This window comes from Periophthalmus magnuspinnatus, chromosome 19 (assembly GCF_009829125.3).
Source record: "Periophthalmus magnuspinnatus isolate fPerMag1 chromosome 19, fPerMag1.2.pri, whole genome shotgun sequence".
Taxonomy (NCBI): Eukaryota; Metazoa; Chordata; class Actinopteri; order Gobiiformes; family Gobiidae; genus Periophthalmus; species Periophthalmus magnuspinnatus.
Window position 1 is genome coordinate 5,989,715 of NC_047144.1, and position 17,981 is coordinate 6,007,695.

The 17,981-nt window shown below is 38.5% G+C and overlaps 1 protein-coding gene across 1 annotated transcript; it reads right to left on the reverse strand.

The window, feature by feature from the left end:
* Positions 1 to 18: 18 nt before the first annotated feature.
* Positions 19 to 16,790, reverse strand: wdr90 (WD repeat domain 90). Its single transcript, XM_055229637.1, has 43 exons — positions 16,501 to 16,790; positions 16,341 to 16,432; positions 16,062 to 16,238; positions 15,608 to 15,746; positions 15,331 to 15,501; positions 15,105 to 15,231; positions 14,623 to 14,690; positions 14,184 to 14,296; positions 13,634 to 13,864; positions 13,402 to 13,449; positions 13,269 to 13,337; positions 13,066 to 13,176; positions 12,756 to 12,901; positions 12,620 to 12,677; positions 11,982 to 12,100; positions 11,310 to 11,471; positions 11,114 to 11,244; positions 10,917 to 11,033; positions 10,574 to 10,809; positions 10,356 to 10,492; positions 10,138 to 10,268; positions 9,633 to 9,763; positions 9,391 to 9,549; positions 7,211 to 7,333; positions 6,996 to 7,129; positions 6,862 to 6,908; positions 6,695 to 6,796; positions 6,153 to 6,296; positions 6,005 to 6,084; positions 5,831 to 5,933; positions 5,532 to 5,653; positions 5,075 to 5,231; positions 4,530 to 4,720; positions 4,105 to 4,273; positions 3,883 to 4,006; positions 3,371 to 3,542; positions 3,000 to 3,122; positions 2,755 to 2,923; positions 2,210 to 2,340; positions 1,753 to 1,896; positions 1,002 to 1,118; positions 836 to 920; positions 19 to 666 (listed from the first exon to the last, which is right to left on the reverse strand). Exons 1-43 carry the CDS (start codon positions 16,511 to 16,513, stop codon positions 506 to 508), a joined length of 5,484 nt encoding a protein of 1,827 aa, XP_055085612.1. The 5' UTR covers positions 16,514 to 16,790; the 3' UTR covers positions 19 to 505.
* Between the last annotated feature and the right edge of the window lie 1,191 nt (positions 16,791 to 17,981).

The window sequence follows — 17,981 nt, forward strand, 5'->3', positions numbered from 1 at the left end:
GAAAAATAAGAAAGAATAATGTTCCAGATTTTTATTTAATAAATTATACATCTTCAATAAGCAAGTATGGTGAGAGTCCCTGGTCACTGATGGGCAAGACTTTCACATGGTCTCCACCCCTGTTTTGACTATATAATAATAATAATGTTCTATTTTTGCAAACAATTTTTATATGCAAGCAGCTGGCAAGACTTGGCAAAGGTGTTAAGTGTTTGGAGTGCTAGGAGTGCACTGTACTGTTATGCAGCGGTGCTTCTAACAGGTCCTTCGCCAACTTGTGATGCTGGGGCCTAACAATTGTGCTCATCTGATATTAATACATTTGTATCATTTTGATAAAGAAATGTAAAGACCTTCACTCAATTACCAACTAAATCTTCACCCACTGATAAAAAGTCAGTGGATGATAAAATTATTATAAAAATGTGTGTATAAAAAATTTATGATAAAACACAGATCACACGATGGATGAGTAATGTCTGAGGTTGAAGGTCTATAAATAGGATCATAATGAAGGGCTGTGCACTTCCCACAGCAGGATCTCATTAAACGCCACAGTGAAAAGCAAAGCTCCAGAAGGAGAGAAGTGACATTTCTGCAGTGAGTCACCGTGCACAAAGTCCTGAAATCTGCCGCTGCTCACCTCAATCAGCTTCATCACACAATCTGAAAAACAGCAGTTTCACAAGTTTGGAATGTCACTATAAAATCATTGATTAAAGAGAACTGGATTTTCTCAATAGCCAGGGGGTAACCAACCAATATGTTGTAAAAATATGATATATACAGTAGTACTATAATGGGCCTGCTTAATAAAAATTTACAAAATATTCACCTTTTGATCCCACAGCAATATGATGGCTCTTTGATGAAAGACTAAAACAAGTGGCCCAGTACGGCATGGTGATCTTTTTTATCATCTAGAGCAGAACATGATAAACGACTATTTGTGAAGAATTTTTAATTTACAGAAGAATAAAGAGCTTTATGAGCATGTAAACCTGTTTTGTAGTGAGGCTGTAGAAGGACAACTCCTTCTCTACACCATAACCTGTGTAGACCACAAGACTGGGGTCTGATGGACAAAAGGCTGCCAGGCTTGGAGGAGGACTACCATCCTAAAACATAATATAAAACATTTATTTGAAGTTGAACAATCAAATATAAAAGTAAGAAGACACAATGTTTTTAAAATAAGCAACAGATTAAGATTTGTAATTTGTGAACCCCATATGTATGACCCAGAATCGGAAAGTACAGAGCAGTGGGTGTGGATAGGGGGTAGCAAAACTGAAATTTTCAGACCACTCAAGCCTTGAATTCCTGACAATGCAGTATTTGAAAACACTAATGAGGATGGGACAAGATCTTGTGCCTCAAGCTCTTGTGAGATAAAATTGCCACAAGATGGTGCACACATACGGAAAATGATATTGTGAGCTTTTTGTTCAAAGTGTTTATATTTGGTTCTCATTTCTGCAGTTCCAAAAAGCAATGTGCAAAAATATTAAATAAAGTACATTTATTTAATTATTTCATTATAAATTCTCAAAATCTCATCTTATCTTGTTCTTGTGGACCAAATCTCTCATCTTGTGGGACACAGTCTCGTCCCACTCGTAATACTATGGTGTTAAACGTGGTTAAAAGCTCAGAAAAGTTTATTTAAAATGTTCCACTTTATAGCTATATATAATAAAATGTTTACAATTTAAATTATGTTATACCAGATGACACACAAACAGTACATACCTCAGTAAAAGCTGGAGCAGGAAATGTTAACCAGTCCAACAGTTCACATTTGTCTCTGATCCAATCAGAGACCCAGACACTGACACGTCTGTCAGCACTCGCAGCCAGCCACATCTCGGTCCCTTCCAGTCCAAACATTTGACCCTTAAACAAAGAAGACAATGTTTTTATATGAACACCTCTATGTGTGTATACTGGTGCCATGTTTTTAGGACCACTGAGGACAATACAATTCTTTATTATAGATAATAATTTGTTATTTCTCTCACTAGGTTATACTAATGGAAAGACTTCAAGGAAAGAAAAACATACATTGCGCACAAGAAAAGTGTGGTATAAATCTGCCAACAGAAAGTCGCATTTAATAGAATTATTAGCAAGTGCACCATTTTTACTGTGTGTTTTGGTAGTAAAATGTGTACTTTGTTATTACATTATTACATGCATATAAACAAACCTGCTTATGTATACTTTGAATGGTGGTAATGGCAGCCCCTTTGTGGTCCCTGATGACACGCAGGGTAACTCCGGTCACCGGGCTACTGACTGCTACACAACCATTCTTTCCAGCTGAAAGTATCACATGGCCTATCCAAAGAGAATACTTTTAAATAGCCATACTTAAAAAGGAGTCATTTGCCTTATTCTGGCTTCTGAAAATATGTAAATGCATATGCTTTTCACATTTTATAACTACCTACAGCTGGGATTACCAACTACTGCTACCCATAGAAACATTTCATACATTTTATAAACAACTGACAAAAAACTTTTACTAAAACTACGTTTTAGTAAAATGAGTAATCTACCCTGTCATACATTTGTTTGGCAAATCAATATAGTACACTGCCTTTTTTACCATTATATTTTCTTATTTAAATGATACTGATGATCAAAATGATCTCACAAAATCAATAAGGCTGCACAAAGAATTCAAATACTATTCAGTTTCATCTGCTACTATCCCCCAGGTAAGTCCTTGTGCATAGCTGGGAAACTCACCTTTGGCAGAGTACTGAACTGCAGTGACCTCCACATGATGCGGACGTAGTTTCATTTCCATTTCAGATGAGGCCAGTCTGAAAACCCTCACTGTCCCATCACTGTATCCTGCCGCTACACACAAGCTGTCTTTATTGAAAGATGGGCTCCAACAGATGCAACAGCAGGCCTAACATATGAGAGAAACAGTCAATACAGAAAAATGAGACTTTCATTACAAAAGACAACACAGGACTGTCCTTCACCTGGTTTAAGACATGGAACTGCACCAGTAGCTCATAACTGTGTGTGGCCCACACTCTCACACTGCCATCTTCACAGCAGGTTGCAAAATGCTTCTCATCACAACTAAAGACCACATCATTCACCTGGACAGCAGCAAAAACAAATGCAAAGTCCTTAGGGTAGACATTTTAATATTTGTGTATGTGTTTTTTTATTTATTATTTCCAAATCCAAATATAGTGTTTTAAGTTGTAGAGTACTGCACATTCATTAATGCAATGAATGACAGAATATAAACTATGTGACCACTTTTTAGTGATGCAGTATTGATATTGAAGGCTGATGATTTTACATAGTTCAAGAAATGTATGTTTTGCCTAAGTATTGATACCTTAGCCTTGTGTCCACTGACAAGACGAATACTGCTGTTTTCTGACCAGTTGATGTACCACAAAGTCCCTGCCAAGGTGCCAACAATCCCCATGTCTATTGTATTATCAAAGGCTGCGCTGACTATGGTTCCATCTAACAGAATCTCTTGCTTCATCACCACAGCAGTTTCACTGTAGAGCCAGAAAGAAAAAAAGAAAGAAAAAATATTATTAGAAGTATCTTAAAAGTACTTCCATTTCTAAGGTTGCTGAGTGAAATAATTTTCCATTATTAGATATTGACAACTGATTTAATTGTATTCAAGGCTCAGGAAAATGGCTAAAGAAAAATGTGTCATGATAGAAATTGGTTGATGTAAATACAATAAAAGATGATTGCATTGCTTATAAACCACGAGAACTGTCATTCATTCTGGTAATTAACGTCAGCCTCTTTGTTTTCTACCTTTATGTTACAGGAGCATGAAAAATATAATTACTAAAAAACATTCATCAGGTACACAGTACAAACCTATGTTTCATATTGGAGACTTTTCCAAGAGGCCTCATGCCTTGTACAGCTCCTACCTCCCACAGTCGGAGCCAGCGGGTGTTACTGCCAGTCAAAAGATGGCTACCTTGACATCGCAGCACTCCTATATTAAGCAATCAAATCACTTCAATCACTACATAATAAATACTTTGACAGGATATTTTCACAAGATCAAACTAGACATGCATGTTGACTCTGTACCCATTTCCCCCATGTCTGCCTCCCACGTCATGAGGCAGCGTTGTGTGCCGATATCCCACACACATACATGGCCTTTGTTGGTTGCAGTGAAAAGGCGGGTGTCATTGTGATAAGTCAGTGCTGTCATCTCCACTGCACCAACCTCAACAGGGGCATCCACACTCTGCACCTACAAGATTAAGGTCACCTATTAGTGGATGGGAAATGTGAACAATTTGTTCTCTCATTGATGCACTAGGAAAGGTATAGCATTTCAGTCCATTTGGAAAAAGGAGGATGAGCGAACACAACTACTGCAACTCCATTTGATGAATGTTATAAGGATTTACAGTTTAGGTGGACATGCTGCGGTGATTACTCATGTATGATCAAATGCCTCACATATTATAGTGTTCCATGGGCCATGGTTATTTAAGGTTGCTTACCTTAAGCTCCACATCTGGAGCACGTTCATGGATGAGACAAAAATAAACTCCCATACTCCCCACACACGCCAACTGGTTCGCTGCTGAGGGACTAAAGGCAGCATCATGAAGAGGTCCGGACACTCTGACACTGGAAAGCAGCTGAAGAGTCCTAGTACTCCACAGCACCACCTCCGGGTCACTGAAATCACCTAGAGGCAAAGATGATTTAAACCTCCGACTTGGGTAACAGCACTCTACTGTATTGGAGAAGAGATTATGGTGGGATATATTAAGTATCAAGTGCACAGGGAAAAATGCCAATAGTTACATGACGTGGTCAGCCCATCACCAAAAACTGTAGATGTGACCAAACTGTAGCAGTACTAAGTAACAACCAAAGTGGAAGAATAATTGAAGCAAAAACACTGTGTGCATGAGTCACTGGCTTTGTTTTAAAACACTTCTGATGTAAGACTACCCAAATGACACTTTCCACACTACTACATCCTCAGAGTGACTCGTCCTCCAAACAATCTAAACCATGCAATTTGTATTTTACTAACCCACAGAGAGGAAAAAACGATCGTCTTTGGAAAATACAAGACACTGCACTGCTCCCTTGTGATGGGAGATGGATTTGCGACACACTCCGCTCTGGATGTCCCAAATACAAATCTGACTTTGGATTCCATTTGTTCCACCAGTTCCTGACGCTACAGTCTGGAAAGAACAGAAGTGTGAAAACATCAAGTCAGTGCCCCCAATTCCTGTCCAAAAGGATAAAGCTTTTTTATCTTACTGAATGTGTTAAATATTTGTATAGCACATGCGGAAACTATATTTTTGTACATATTAACACAATACATTAATTTCTTTCATTTACATATATAGTTTACAATGCTAAAGTTTTCAGTTTTTTCAAGTTACCTAATTTTACAGTTAAGCAAATTGAAAAAAAAAATAAGTAGGCCATTTGCTTACATGCCTCTCTGGACTATAACAAAATGGAACACTGATAACCTGTGCATCATCTGTCACGGCAAGACAAGAAATCTCCTGGTTGTGTCCTCGGAGATGTTTCTGGGTTCCTGTGTGAAGGTATTCAACCACAACTATACTGCCACAGGAGTAGACAAATAATCCTGCAAACACCATACGAAAAACACAAAATTGGTGTAATTTCTTTTTGGTCTAGCTGTAGAGATTAAATTGGGATATTGTCTGAAGCGATATATCAAACATCTAAATGAGCTATTGTGACAACTATTAATTCCATAAAAATAATATGAACTAAAACACAGTACTTTACATTTTCTAACCTTTATCAGGGCTCCATGCAAGGTTGCTCCGCCCATTACCGTTGTAACCAAGTACTGCTTTCAACTTCAGGTCCTCTTCCCCTGGTTGGGGTACTACAGCATTCTGGATACAAAACAGCATCAGCACAGCTTTTTAAAAACATTCTCAACTTGGGTATTATTCCATTTTTTTACCTGATCCAACATAGAGTTCTTAAAACGTGGAACAAAATGCCGGTAACAATCTGGACGTACTGACTGTCTTTTTACGTTGCCTATCGACCAAAAATGCTGTCAGTCTGGTATTTATACTTCTCAAACTATCAATGTGATCCATACTCACCACTGCCAAAGTGACAAGTGAGAGGGCAGGGACTCTGTAGCTCTGTGACTTTAAGGAAAGAGGCTGGAGATTTGGACATAGTTACCAGTTTTGACTGGCATATTTGGGAACCAACATAAGGACAGTTTTTCTGAGAATCCACAGCTGGCGAGGAGAGACACAGATAGATCCATAATTTCCAAGACAACACAGAAGGGCAGTGGTTACTCTGACCTGAGTACCGGTATTTTCTTGGACTACTGATTATATTTTTACTTGAACAATATTTTGAAGTAACACTACTCTTACTTACTCTACCCACCTTTCACCACATGTACAACATGACTATTCTAAATCCAAACTGAGGTTAAACCAAGTCTGAAACAAGACTACACAATTTCTATATCAGATCCAGGACCAAAGTGTAGGACAAAAATGCATAGTAAATTGGCTCTAATCTTTTATTTTAAACTGCAGAGGAAACTGCATACCACAAGGTGCTTGCATACCACAGTTTGAGAATCAATGTCCTAAAATATGGTCAACGATTTCGGTAAATGTACCATCGTGTATGATGTTGCTGATGTCCAACTGTTGAGGAGGGAGAGAGGGGAGGGGTGCTGCTTGTCGAGGCATGCTGTTAGAGAACTGAACTTGATGTACATCTGTTCAAAAGATTACAAAGAAATAAACAACAACAAAGAGCATTCACAATGTTATATAATATTACCTGAGAGACTTGGAGTTGCACAGTCATTGGTTAATCTTAAAGGTGAACTGTGTACAAGTAGAGAACTCAGTGACTTTCGCTGAAAAACACTACCGTCTGTGAAATACACAAAAACATGCAAAAGCGAATCATACCACTTAACACTTGAAGATTCTGTGGGTTCAGCAAGGAAGTCCCAAATGAATATGGCATCTCCCACAGAAATTACACTGTGCTGGTCAGGAGTGAAGCCCACCTGGCAGATGGGCTGGCTGTGGCCTATGAATGTCTACAACACATTTTAGTGAGAAGAAATGCAAAGAAACATGTAAATTAAAAAAATAAAAAATTGCCATTTTGTGTAACTAACCTGTGATTTCCGCTGCACATTGTAATCCCACACTTTAACAGCACTGTGGCCTGCCGTCAGGAGAAACCGGCCGTCCTCACTGACAGAGAGAGATGAACAATGCTGCTTGTCCACCTTTGACACCTATTACCGGGCACAAATGTACTGACAATTTTCAAAATAGACCAAGACATTAAAAAGCATTAAATTATTAGACCTAAGCTTTTGTTTTCTTTTGCTGGTTTAACTATACAATTCACAAAAAATAAAGGAGCACCATGAAAATGCTGGTTTCAAAGGCTATGTGCAAAAAATAAAATACCAAGGCCCTCTCTAATCATTTTTAAAATGCCTTTATTCATTATGGCATGTCTCGGAGGACCTCACTGAGCCCCAAGGCGTTTCAGCCTGCTGGCCTTCATCAGGGACACACACAAATGCACCATGTGAGGATATACAAGTATTCATCCACCAGCTGTCAGCGGAAGTGCTACAGAGGGTATACTTATGTGGACAGTGGCTAAAACCACCATCAGATGGTGGATAATTCAGACTAACAAGACTAGAGAAATATTTTAATAATGGTGATGAAAGGCAGCGGGGTGAAATAGACTGGGGCTCATAATTAATAAAGGTTTTTCTTTGTTCGTATCTGAGGTAGGACAGCCAGAAGTTCAAAATGAAGCAGAAAAGTCCCCAAACATAATGTCCCAGAGATGTTCTAGGCCACATATGTCAAACTCAAGGCCCGCAGGCCAAATGTGGCCCTCCATATCATTTTATGTGGCCCTCAACAGGGCATTAAAGGTTAACATTAAAAGGTATGATGGTCTTAAAATCTCAATTTATCAGGAGATATGCAGTTACACAGCCATACTTTTACATCTAGGCAAGTGCATATGCAATATTTGTAACTTGAATAATTAATAAATACAGAAAGAGTTAATTAACAAGTTAAAAGGTTTGTTAAGATTTATTTTACATCCGGCCCCTTTGAGAGCAGCCATTTTGGTCATGTGTTTGACACCCCTGTTCTAGGCTGAGGAAGAATGGGGCATTTTTCCAGACCACTGCAAGAGGGACAATCCTTAGGTCTTCTTAGGCACAGAGAGCAACAACAACCACTGTTGAGTCAGGGCCATCAAGATCCAGAAACACTCCCACCAGAATATTAACCAGGAAAAGCTCTTGCCTCGCTCGTCTTTGTGCAAACGAGCAGATAGCAGTCCTGTCCATGGGTTGTGAGCCCTCTACACCCCTGCTCAGGTTACCAAGAATAACCTCCTGGAATCTCCTCCATGCTCTGGAGAGAGCTAGGAGACACAAACCCTCTAGCAATAACACACAATCAGGTGCCATCCTAGACCTGTTGAACTGCCTATATAATGTCTGCATGGTCCAGGAATTGCCTCATGCCACCAATGACACCCGTGGTGACACAAAGCCCACCTGAATGCAAAACTATTGAAAACAAGAGTTTGAAAAAATATGGGGGGTAAACAGACTCCACCTTCCTGTTTTTGGCTTTGCTTCACTGTTGCCCTTATAGTGCACTTTTCAGCAACACTAAAGCAACTGAAACCCCTCAGCACCCCTTCAAGTACAAAAATGACCAGATCAAAGTTCCAGAAGTGTAACTGATTTGGTGCCAAACACCATTTAAATAGTGTTCCTTTATCTTTTTTGAACAGTATATTAATGACATATACTATTATTTCTGTATGACTGCTCTCTGAGTTTAAATCTGCCAACTTCACTACCTCTATGTCAACATCAGGTAAATGCTAGGGTTGCACTGACCCAGCTTTTTCAGTTCTGATATGATTACAATATTATAGCTTGAAATGTCTGCAGATACCAGATATTTACAGATAATGGTGCAGAGAGTGAAAACATTATTTCCATTAATCAAAAATAAAACAGCTACATAACACATTCGGGTCAGTTTTGTCTTGCTTTTTATCTCTAAAGTAACAACAGAACAACTTTGTATAAATAAAAGTTAAAACAATCTGAAACTTTATGGGACAATATGACCAGAAAATATTACATTAATTTATATGTCCAAACAGGATATTGGCTGAATTGATATTTGGAAGCTGATATCTGATCCAGCAAATTTTTCAGTATCGGCACTGATATTCGATACCAATATTGGATCAGTGCATTCCTAGTAAATACCAGGCATTTGAAGTAAATACCTCTCGAAGCACGCGGCCTGTTTTAGTGCTAAGCCAGAGGACCTTGTTAGCAGAAGTGGAAACCAACAAATGATGTGTGAAGGTTGAAGCAAAGCAGACTTTCAGTGCAGACTCCAGTGCGTTCTCCACATCCAAAACGCTTACATCTATACGGAGCAACTACAAATTATGAAGAATAGAGTTTCCTTGTAAAAAAAGAGGCATGAGTGAAAAGACGAGAAACTCAAATCAATACAAATTACCTCCTCTAGAGTCCGTGCATCTAGAATAGTGACAATGTACTCTGATGGTCCAACAAAAGCCAGGCAGCGACTGTCTTGGCTCACTTTCAAAGCATCTGGGGAATGCTTGGTGCCATTAGCAACCATGTTACCTAGAGTGGAATGTGCAAGGTCATTTAAAGATCTTTTACTTTAATACATTTTATACAAATGAAGTTTGGAGACAAAAATATAGGCAACTTATTGCAGGGAAATTTCTGATCTGAATTTGATCCATCCATGATGGGAGACCACAGTGTAGTATCTGGGAACTCGTATGTTTATATTCTTACAGAGTATCAAGAGTAGCGAGAGAAAACCTATCCATACACACGGGGAAAAATTCAAATTTAAAAAAATAAATAAAAATGCTCGTTACCATTTTTGTCATGTGGTGGTGGGGGAAGGATGTATTTTTTCATTGATCAGGGTGAAAGAACAAATAGAAAAAAAAGCACTGCACTAAATTGATCGTGTGTATACTTACACACAACCCTAACTGCAGAGTGGTCTTCATTAACAGCGTGGTATTGTGCCAGAAAGCCCTCAGAGCTAGCACTGTACATGAATTCGCCATTAGGGGAGAAAACTAGGCCAACCACTTCACCTTTACAATGCCTTCAATTGAAGAAAAAAAAAAATAAAAAATCCATTATTCTGAGAAATTAAACAGCTATAAATGGATGCATAAAATAGTGTCTGTACATGTGCTCCACCAGTAGCTTGGCATTGGGAATGTCAAAGATCCTGATAATGCCAGAATTGAAGCCACAAGAGAAAACCTGCTCACAGGGATGAAAGGCCACTGAACAGGGGCAGTCCTCAGATGCAAAATCATACAGCTAAGCACAGAATACATAGAAGGAATTAAAAGGAATTAATGCAATGTTCTATGAAATAAATGTAACATTGTGAGGGTGTACTTGATGCAGAGAATCCATATTCCAGATGCGCACGGTGCCATCAGAGGAGGCCGTTGTCAGATGTCTACGAACACCATCCAAACTGAAGCCTAAGACAGTGTCTGTGTGAGACCTCATCAGAGTATTGTAATCATGGCTGCTCACATCCAAGTATCCTAGGATCCCATTGGATGTAGCTGCTAAAACCTGTAGGCCATCTGAAGACACAGACACTAAACTAACAGGACCCTCGTGCTCTAAAAATACAAAAATAAGAATCAACAATGAGTACATTACTGTCACAGATAAGCAAATAGCTGCACTTAATTTTATTGGTGGTAGGTAAAGGTTGCATTTCACCTACCAGCTTCCAGAAAAACAGAGGAAAAATCAAGGGGCCATAGCCGTAGAAAGCCATCCTCAGAGCCAGTCGCACAGAAGGATGTGGACACACTAATGCTGTTGATAGCTATGCTTGGACCTGGAGCGCACAGGCACACACACTTAAGTCCAAGTACATTTACTTTGAAAATGTAATCATCATCAAGCCTTTTCAGCAACCTGTCATGAAGGTCCGCTTTTCTCTGTGGTCTCTATGCTGCTCTTGTGCAGGTTGTAGTTTTCGAACATGTTTAATCACAACTCTACTGTAGTCAATCTCAAATATATAGCCACTCCGACTGCTTGCATATCTAAAAGGAGAGAAACAAATCAATTACTATTTCTTTCATAATCAAGTGAAGCATTTGTCACTCACAGAGTTCGATTATCAATCTGCTGGCAGGGGGACATTCCCTCTTCAAAAGCAACATCTGTGAAATCTTGTGAATGGTAGTCACCCAGATTGACAGGACAAGAGCGCAGTAAGCCATTGCGCATTCGCCATAGACGGATATTGTCACGACCACACGACACCATTCTAAAACCAAACCCCAAGACAGAAACAGTCAAAGAAGACAGAATGAGTTGTATATCAGCATGTGGGGAATCTTTCAGCAGAAAGAACCAAAAATCTTGGAACTGAGCAGAACAACCCTTTGAGACCCAAGAGCACTGCGGGGGGTAACACAGCTGCCTCACACTCACTATTTATCGCCAAAGGCACAATTCTAAATTTCCAATATGATAATGTGGCCTTCAAATAACAAGTGTTTTCCTCACACCCAAGATAGCTTTGGCAATTATAGTGATATTCATCTGTTGTGGAATAGATTTTTACAACCTTTGAAACTGTGAACCTTTCATTCTATTTATTTTAAGTTTTAAACAGTTCTATATATTTATGTATGCACATTTGTCAGTACTGCAAATCAAAACCAAAACTATAGAATAGCATTTTAAAATACAATTCATTTCGGAAAGGGGTTTGAATTTAGTTTCCCACCTTAACTCTATATAAAGGAACAATGTCATGAATATTCTCAATTACCTCGTTTCATCAAAGAAGGCCACTTTAATAGTGTGAATGTCCACATCAGAGTGTCCTTTGGCCAAGACTGTCACAATCCTCTCCTTCAGCACGTTCACAGTGCTCCACACCACCACCAGCTACAGTAGGTTAGATTAGTATGTAAATCATAGCCTATAATAAAGGTACAGTAGCTTCAGTACAATCCCACACCCTTTCAGATTTCATTACAGTATAGCCAAAAAATAAATCTAATAACATTCATTTTTATTCCAAAAATTCTCACTATTCTACTACAAAATATATAAGATCATTTTACAGTTTTACAGAGAAAAGCATTCACACACTCTAAACAACTGGACGTAACTGCAAATGGCTCAGATTGTTCGCAATCGTGGCTGTGATGGTTTTTCAGCTATTAGTCCCTTTGTGGTAAAATCGACTGTTTGGTGCTGATTGGAAGGTAGAGCTCTATGAAAGCCTTTAATTTCCAAATGGAACAAACCTGAAACAGCCAACATTGACTTTCTACCTAAACTGTAATTAAATGAAAGAATTAACCACGGCATGCAAACATACTGAAGCCACTATAGACTAGTGCAACAACAATACAGCAACAAGCAAATCTATTTAAATCATTACCAAATCGTGGCACTCACTGTTTTACAATGTCGATCTTTACCAACCCCACACAAGATTCCTCCACTGTAAGAAAAACTACCAAATACATAAAATGATATTATTAAACTGAGTAGGTAGTTTCAGGTCATATTTTTGGGATGTGCAACTGAATACCTAAGGGCGGACAGGGAATGAGCATGATTCCTTATTGAGGCAAGGCAGTTTCCTTTTTGGTAATCCCATATCCGAACAACACTGTGTTGACCAGTTTGGGCAGAGGCGAGAACGGTAGTGCTGGCATTGAAATCTAATGCAGACACCTACAAAGTAAAGGAGAGAAGACAAGTTGCTGTAAAATCCAATCTGAATTGAATGACAATGACTATTGAATCTAATGAAAGGCCTTTGTTTTGTACTGAGGGAAAAGGTCATGAATAAGGTAAGCTAGACTGTAAGAAGGTGAGAGAAACAAAAAAACATGTACCTTATCAGTGTGGCCAATAAAGAACCTCTGCCTCTTCGAAGTGATATTCATGGAGACAATAACTGCATGGCACGGATACACCACTTCGTCACAAGATTTGGTCCATAGCGCCTGAATGTGTAATTAATTTATTATGCTTTTGTTCCATTTCTGAGTGACACTGACTATTTTGCTTTTCTGATTTAAAAAAAGAAAATGCATACATGTTTGTTGGTTGCACCTCCAAAACCAATGACACGTCCAAGTTGGAGAATAGGGTCAGGGAGCAGCTTCTATTAAATAAAAAACATATATTATTGCTCTAAAATGATTGTTTAGGACTTACTCTTACGTTACCTCGAGTTGCGTGTGTTCTTTTGGTGATTGTTTGTCAATTATGCAAATCTAGAAGAAAACATTGTATATCATTGCATGTAATGTAGTGATCTTAATCATTCTTATCAGTTTCTTTCCCCCAGCTGAATCTCACCAATTATCCATTCATTTAAATTTACAATATGACACAAGCGATATTAAAAGAGACATTAAAATCATATACTAAAATGTATAGCATTCAAAAGTGCTTTACCTCCTCTTCACTCTCCTCGCTGTGCTTTCTGAGGCAGTCACTAGTCACAAATACATGAACTCCAACTTCATTGTTACAGGGTGGGTTTAATGAAACGTGGTGTGAAGTGGGGCAGACCATCTCTTCTTCATGCAGGTCATGACTGTGAGAAAGCCCGTTGTCTTCCACGTAAGAAGATACCACACCAAGCTCGGGAATGCTAGCAACCACATGAGTCTGATCTCTGGGATGCTGATGAATAAAGTAAAATGACATTCAGAAAACTTTAAGAACACAATGGATAGGAAAAGTGGAGAATCGTATCCAGGGATTACTTGGATAATTACTTACTCGCAAAATAAGGATTTCAACAATTTCTAAAAATAATAAATCTGTTCAAGCAGCAGGCTCGTCACAGACACAGATGGCAAACACATTCCTTGTCAATTTGGCATGGCAGCCCTATCTTTACGTGCCTTTTCTAACAAATAACTGATTGTGAAGACTTGATTGTCCATTTAATTCGCACTTTTTAATGCATTTTATGTCACTTAAATGTGTTTAGTCTTACTGGTTTGGGGGAGGTAATCTGCTGGATGAGAGCAACATGATCCTGAACTGGTTTTCTGAGGGAAACACAATGAGATCTTTCACCAATTGGACATTTTGGGTTTGACGCCGTCCCTGGAAAGATACAAAAATAATGCACTTGCAGTTTCAGGTCACAACAGAGAAATAAGAGAAATAAAATGTATATTCATTAATACATTTTATTTATAAACACATTTCACAAAATATACTTGTAACGTACCCATTTTCCTTCATTCATCAAAAAAGTAAAGGTTCACAGCATTCATCAACTACTTTCAATTCTGTAGAGAGCTATTCTACTAGCTACACAATGTTACACAAAAAAGGACCTGGACATTTTCTGCCACATGCATGCGGTGTAAAATTAGATTGTTCAGTCAAAGCCACAAAGTGTGATGCTGAGCACTACAGTTACTCACAAGTCTGTGGCCATTGGTGGTCTTTTTGAATAGAGTCAAATGGTAATTTGGTGCCTTCTGATGGGAACCTATTGTAACAGAAAAAAATTAATGCAGTAATGTACATAAAAAGCTGTAAAATAAGGTAGGGCTGTGCAATTTATTGGATTCAGTCAATGGTATGCTAGGGTCTTTGAGAGGTTCACAGGCAATTCTCTGTCAGTAAAAGCATTTGATTTGAAGCAGAGTTCAGACTTTGGAGAAAGATATCTGGTTATTATTTGAGTTAAATGCACATGATTAAAAGCCTGTATTTTCTATTTTCAGAAAATTTTAAATTGAAAATACATTTTATTCGTAATATGACAAAAATCAAATTGATTCAAAATGTGTTAATGAGTAAAAAACATTGAGATTTCTTTTGTCACCCAGCACTAAACCATTATTAGGGTTGAGTAATTTTTAGCCTATAGCAGAATGATAATGCTACTCCCAAAAGGTACCTAATATGGTCGTAAAGGTCATGCCAAGAACTTCCTCTGGGCACAGGAAATGCCATGTCCCTGGGAACAGGACCTGTGCCCCGAGAGGAGGATAACCCCATGAGCCTGGCTTCACTGAAAGACACACCTTCAAAAACAAAGTCAAGCATCATTACAACTACACCCACCAGTACTGAGTACACAAGACATAGATAGATGGTAGCAAGTAGTGATTATGGAATATTACTGGGATTAAACAGAAGGTCACTGGTGAACATATTTTTCACAGTCATATTCGCACAAAGTTTAATGGTCTTAAGGTGGTTGTAGCAGCGGTTTAAGTACGTAGAGAGTATGGACTGCAAATCCAGCATCAGACAAGACCAACGCACTGAGGTTGGAGCTGGCCCTATCAAGCCTAAAAAAATAAATACATAAATGAATAAATAAATAAATAAATAAAAAGAAGAAAAAAGTATGTTTATAGACAGTTGTTCACATGGTAACTATAACTGGGCATTTACCTTGTCTAGCAGTCTTAGCTGTGTTTTCATACACTGAATCCTTTGCTGCCCCACAAAGGAATGGAAACTGGAGCCATGTAGATGTTGATTTAAACTCTTTAAACATGTTTGAAAATGAGATACGGACCACCTGGCCCTCCTGTGAGCAGAAATATACACTTTAAAGCAATATACATCAGGTACATTACATACTTCCACTCAACGCAGGCATAGAAATGGTAGTTATCCCCAACAAGCTGTTAAGTGACAACATGTGATAACAGATTACATAAGGATATCTGCATATGTGAAAGTGACTTTATGTAGGGAGGAAAAAAACAATCAAGGAGAAGACTTTATAAAATAAGTTAATTATCATAAAACTACCTGAAAAGGAAATAATACAGGAAATAATGACAGATTTTTAGAAACCTTTCCCCACCAGGTGGCAATGAAATAAAATTAGGAGAAGTACCTCTGCAGCAACATCAATGTGGACCACAAAATATTTGGAAGGAGTAGGTCGGAAAAGCAGGTAAAAGTACTTTCCAGTCAACCCAAGGCTCTGGCTACTGCGTTTGGGCAAAAGGATGTAGCTGTTGGCAGGAATAGGACCATTGATCCTGAACACTGGGCATCTCAAAGTTTTATCCTGAGTGGGGAAAAAACACCAGTGTAGTGTTACTGGTATGGACTTCTAGTCCATACCAGTAACACTACACCTTTACCAGCACAATTTTATACAGTAGCCTACCGTGAATGTTGTGACTTCACCCTCTTTTGTTGTTTTTTTCCACTCTTCAATTTTAACATGTTTAAAAATGTTGACATATGGATGCTGCCAATCTGCAAAGGAGTTCAGAGCACGCAGCGTTCATGACGGATCCAAATATTTTCGTGTAAAGAAGAATTACCTTTGAACGCCATTGTGAGTAGATACTACACTGAATATCCACCTGTTGATGTCCCAGTCAGAACTCATACATGGGCTTGACGTTAGCTAGCAGGCGTAGCTTTCTTAAATTGTCCAACTTTTGCGGATGCTTTGCTTTATATACATATATGATACGTAATTAGAAAACAATACTTTAACATTTAGGTACTATCTCAACATTTAGGAGCTATCTCAAATGCCATCGGACTCGACTAATCCCATCCAATAGTTAAAAAACAAATCCTCCTTCCCGCTTCAGCCACCGCCGTTGTCACGACAGCGCCGACGCTCTGTTTCGCAAGTATTTCTGGGTAATGTAGTTCAACTCAAATTTGTCTGAATAGTTTGCATTGGATTGGTTGGTGGTTTAATTACTTTTATACATAAAACATTGACATTGGTTCACTTCTACATTTAAAAAAAATTAAAATAGCCTGTGTAATTCTGTAATTAACTCGCAATTATGATGCGCATAATTTGCAACTAACATAGACACATATAGAAACATCATGACAATGATTGCACATAAATATTTACATTCATAGTTCCTCAAAGGTGCAGGATCTCACACCTGCTTGTCTCCATGGAGATGTTATTGCTTTAAAAAAAAAACAAAAAAAAAAAACACAATCCACTATATATCCATCTAAATCCACTACATATCCATCTCAATCCACTATATAGCCATCTCCATGGAGATAAGAAAGTGACTCCACCAGGCCAAGTTACAGGTCGACTAACCAATGGTCAATAACCTCTTCCAGTATTTTTAGCCCAGTAGCTAGAGCCAATTTCCCCCAAATTATATGAAAATTGCAACTTCTCCATAACTTTACAGCAAAGCAGAGAGCTGTTCAAGTTTTGTGCATTGGCCTAAACTCTTCAAATAAAGCTAAAAGTCTTTTTTTTTTTTGTCAGGTGGCCAGCCGACACTGATGTTGTAATACAGTAAAAAGTGTTTTTGGTGGTATTTTTGAGCAATACAATACTTTTTATTAATAATAAAATAATTAACTGATGAAAGATAAAGAGGTAATACTTGAGGCAAAGCAATAACATCCTCATTGAGACATGGAGGTAACGGACCCACCGCAGTAAAACTTATGTTGCATCTTTAAATGTATAATAAATGAGAGAATGTTACTCTGTTTCTTCATTTACTACATGTGGCAGTAAGTCCATAGGGTCCTGGAGGTGTATGAGAAAGGAAACCTGCATAGCCACTGATTGCTGCCTGCTATTATTTAGTTCCACATTGGGATCCATAATGTCTTTATTTAGTGATGCTGATGCACAGTTTTGCAGAGAAGCTTGTGGTTGTGGGGTGAGTGGCTGACTCTGACACCTGAATGTCTGTGAACTGTCAGGAGTGCGGGACGACCCTTCGGCCAGTGAGAACCTGTTGCCTTCAGGGACCGTGGCGATAGAGAGTGTTTCTACTCGCGAGTCAGCCACTGCTAG